This window comes from Centruroides sculpturatus, unplaced genomic scaffold (assembly GCF_000671375.1).
Source record: "Centruroides sculpturatus isolate CEXI.00-Female unplaced genomic scaffold, Cexi_2.0 scaffold422, whole genome shotgun sequence".
Taxonomy (NCBI): domain Eukaryota; kingdom Metazoa; phylum Arthropoda; class Arachnida; order Scorpiones; family Buthidae; genus Centruroides; species Centruroides sculpturatus.
The window spans coordinates 508458-511653 of record NW_019384777.1 but is presented as its reverse complement, the minus strand read 5'-3'; the positions used below and the strand labels follow the sequence as shown (position 1 = coordinate 511653).

General features: G+C 25.5%; 1 protein-coding gene across 1 annotated transcript; it reads left to right on the top strand.

The window, feature by feature from the left end:
• Window positions 1–753: 753 nt before the first annotated feature.
• On the top strand, window positions 754–2088 carry LOC111629105 (QRFP-like peptide receptor). Its single transcript, XM_023372969.1, has 2 exons — window positions 754–1818; window positions 1990–2088. The coding sequence occupies exons 1-2, from the start codon at window positions 817–819 to the stop codon at window positions 2086–2088; spliced, it is 1101 nt and encodes a 366-aa protein (XP_023228737.1). The 5' UTR covers window positions 754–816.
• The last annotated feature ends 1108 nt before the right edge of the window (window positions 2089–3196 follow it).

The window sequence follows — 3196 nt, the reverse complement described above, 5'->3', positions numbered from 1 at the left end:
GATATTTAATATTTAATATAATATTATTATAGTAAAATTATATAAAACATATAAGCTAAATTCAAATATATTAAAAAATTAAATTTAATTAAAGTTATATTTTACTTTTAAAAATTTTTTATGTTAATGATGCTTAATTATTTTTAATATATCGAATTAAATTAATTAGGTATATAATTACTATAAAATAGTTTTATTGAAATTTATTACATGAATTTGTTTCTACTAGAATAGTCTCTTTCAAATGGTAATGAAGCTATAAAGAAGCAAACTGAAGGAAAATAATGAAAAGACTTTTTTAACGATTCTTTTATCATGTTCTAATATAATTTATGTATGTTTTAATGGAAAATTCTAGTTTTTTTAAATAAAAATAATCAATTTTAATGGTATTTATGATAAAAACACTTCACATTATCAGATAGTTATAATTAATTTTCGAGATATCCATCTGTTCGCTCTTCTACTTTTGATGTTTATAGTTACCCAATCTTTAGATAACACCATTTTTCTGTGAAGTGTCCTTAGGTAAGAGCCGATTTACCAGATATACACCTTTCGTATCGATCGAAAAACGTTTTGCTTAAACTAGAACACTTTTGACTACTCAATTGCAAATTTTGAACTTTTCTTTTTATAAAGGATCTACTTTTAGATTGAAAATATTCTATTATCCTCAAGTATAATTCAATGAAATCCTCATCTACAAGTAAATGTAAGTAGTTATCTGATAAAGCAAAATCACTTTTTTTTTGTTTCTTTTTTTTTGAAAAATATTTTTATACAGATACTTTCTCCTATAGAAAGAAATTTAACATGGACTATTCGTCAATTTTAATTAAAGTTTGGTGTACGATTTATCATCTTGTACAAGATCAAAGCAATGGAAAATTTCAAGATATTATTCAACATCATGCTGAAAATATGACAATTTTAGATGTTATGGATCTTATATCATTTTATAAAAGCATATCACCTGGATATACACGAAAATCATCAGAACTTTTGTCATCTTGGTCGAAAAATGTGTTCGTAATCATCTTTAGTTTGTTTTCCGTTGCTTCAATTATTACTAATTCTGCTAGTTGTTACGTTGCCATATGTTACAGGAAGACAGCAGCGTCTTTGTGCTATTTCTTTGCCTTCTCTTTGGCCATCAGCGATTTATTACAGACAATTGCTACATTTCTTCCGGAAGTGAATAATGTGATGAACGACATGATGTGGAAACTTGGATATTGGACTTGTAATGTATTACCATTTGTACAAGTTACTTGTACTGTAGCGAGTTCTTTAACATTGTGTTTCATCGCAATCGGTCGATATTTAGCAGTGGTTCATGCTATGCGTTGTAAATCCGTACAAAATTCAAAGATTTCAATTTATGTTGTTGTTATTATCTGGATTATAGGTATATGTATGGGAATACCTTCATTAATTATCTATAAAATTTATCAAAATATCAAAACTAAAGTTTCCATTCCTCGTTTATTGTATTCTCAATTTTCTTCTTCGAAACAAGTTCAAACGTATTGTGTCATAGATGATGATATTTTTGGCTATTTAGGAACTAGGGTATATATTTATATAGTTCCTGCTGTATCATTTTTACCTTTATTTCTTATAATTACAATTTTATATTGTTACGTAGGATATTACTTATGGATGCGTAAACCTGTTGGTGATATACAAACATTAGAAAGATCTGATTCGAATATAAAGAAGAAAAAACGTATTGTAAAAACGTTAGTTACACTAATTGCTTTATATTTTATATGTAGATTTCCAATTTGTAGTTACAATTTGAAAATTGGAACCGTAAAAACGAATCTTACCAAACGTATCTTCATTATTAGATGCTTATTAACAATTTTAAAACTTTTTAATTGTTTTATTAATCCAATTTTATATTCGAATCTACACGATAAATTTAAACGCATATTTTTAAATCTATCAACAAGAATATTTGGAAAATTATCATTTAAAAAGAAATTAGTATCCGCTGAAAGTAATCAAATTAGCACAAATGCAACAAGATCAACAGTTATTCCAAGAAGTATAAATGTACAAGAATTTGATAGAACTTAAATAAATATTGTGTAATAAATCAAGCAGTGGTGGTTTTAATACAAGCAGTTTGGGATTGTCCTAAGGCCTCGTATATTTAGGGCCTCAGACAAATGTACTGCAAATCTACGCTTGTCGATTTTGTCTTGGTCCAGTACTTGAAATCTGATATTAACTAGGATCCTGCACTCTGTATAATCCTTGTAAGTATCGCGTGATAGAGCTTTACATTACATAAAGTTCTGTAAAAGAGCATCGCACAGCCTAAAACAGCCACTGTACATATTTTGAAATTAATACACGTACAGTAACAATGCAGAATGACTTCAAAAGAAATCGATAATGTAACATAGCTGCCGGACAGTACAGAATTTTCTTGTTTTCATATGTAAAATGTACTATTTGGTATCATCGAATATGTTTAGCCTAACTGTAAACTTTAATTATATTTAAGGCATTTATTATTAATATTTTGATATATTAATTTGATAATTTAATAAAAATAGTTTCATTGATATACATTAAAAATTAGCAGGATGAAGCACTATATTATTAAATTAGTATCATAATAGTACTGTCGATAATTATAGATCTCTGTTATAGATTTTATTATTTTCTTTATTATATTATATAATTACAGTTTTTATTATTTTTCTCAGTTTTAATTGTGTTTTTCTGGGTCAGATTTCTTTATTATCAACTCTGTACAATACAAAAATTAATTCAATAAATTATCTAATGATATCAGCGCTGTTAATTTCCTTTACTGATAAGATAAGAGCAGTCGTATCCGGTCATTTATAACAACATTATTGATGTTGGAAAATATAACTCGATTTGAAACAATCATATTTTTATGTTTTTCTCATCAAATTAACTAATTATATATAATGAAATATACAATTTTTATATATAATTTACTTTTGTATAATGTTTTACTCCGATTAAAGAGAATTAACATTACAATAGGATTTTTATTTAAAAATTCCTTTATTTTTTAAAAAAAACTTCACAAAAGTAGCAAAAAATTTATTAATTATTTTTTAAAAATTATTATTAATTATTTTCTTAATGATTTATATATATAATGAGCTTAAAAATCTCATTCGTGTAATGACGATTAATCTAA

What these genes read in the sequence shown, in the direction of transcription:
- LOC111629105 (XM_023372969.1), top strand. Translation starts at nt 817, where the DNA reads ATGGACTATTCGTCAATTTTAATTAAAGTTTGGTGTACGATTTATCAT. An exon ending in ACAATTTGAAAATTGGAACC is followed by an intron (nt 1,819 to 1,989) that starts GTAAAAACGAAT and finishes TCATTTAAAAAG; the next exon opens with AAATTAGTATCCGCTGAAAG.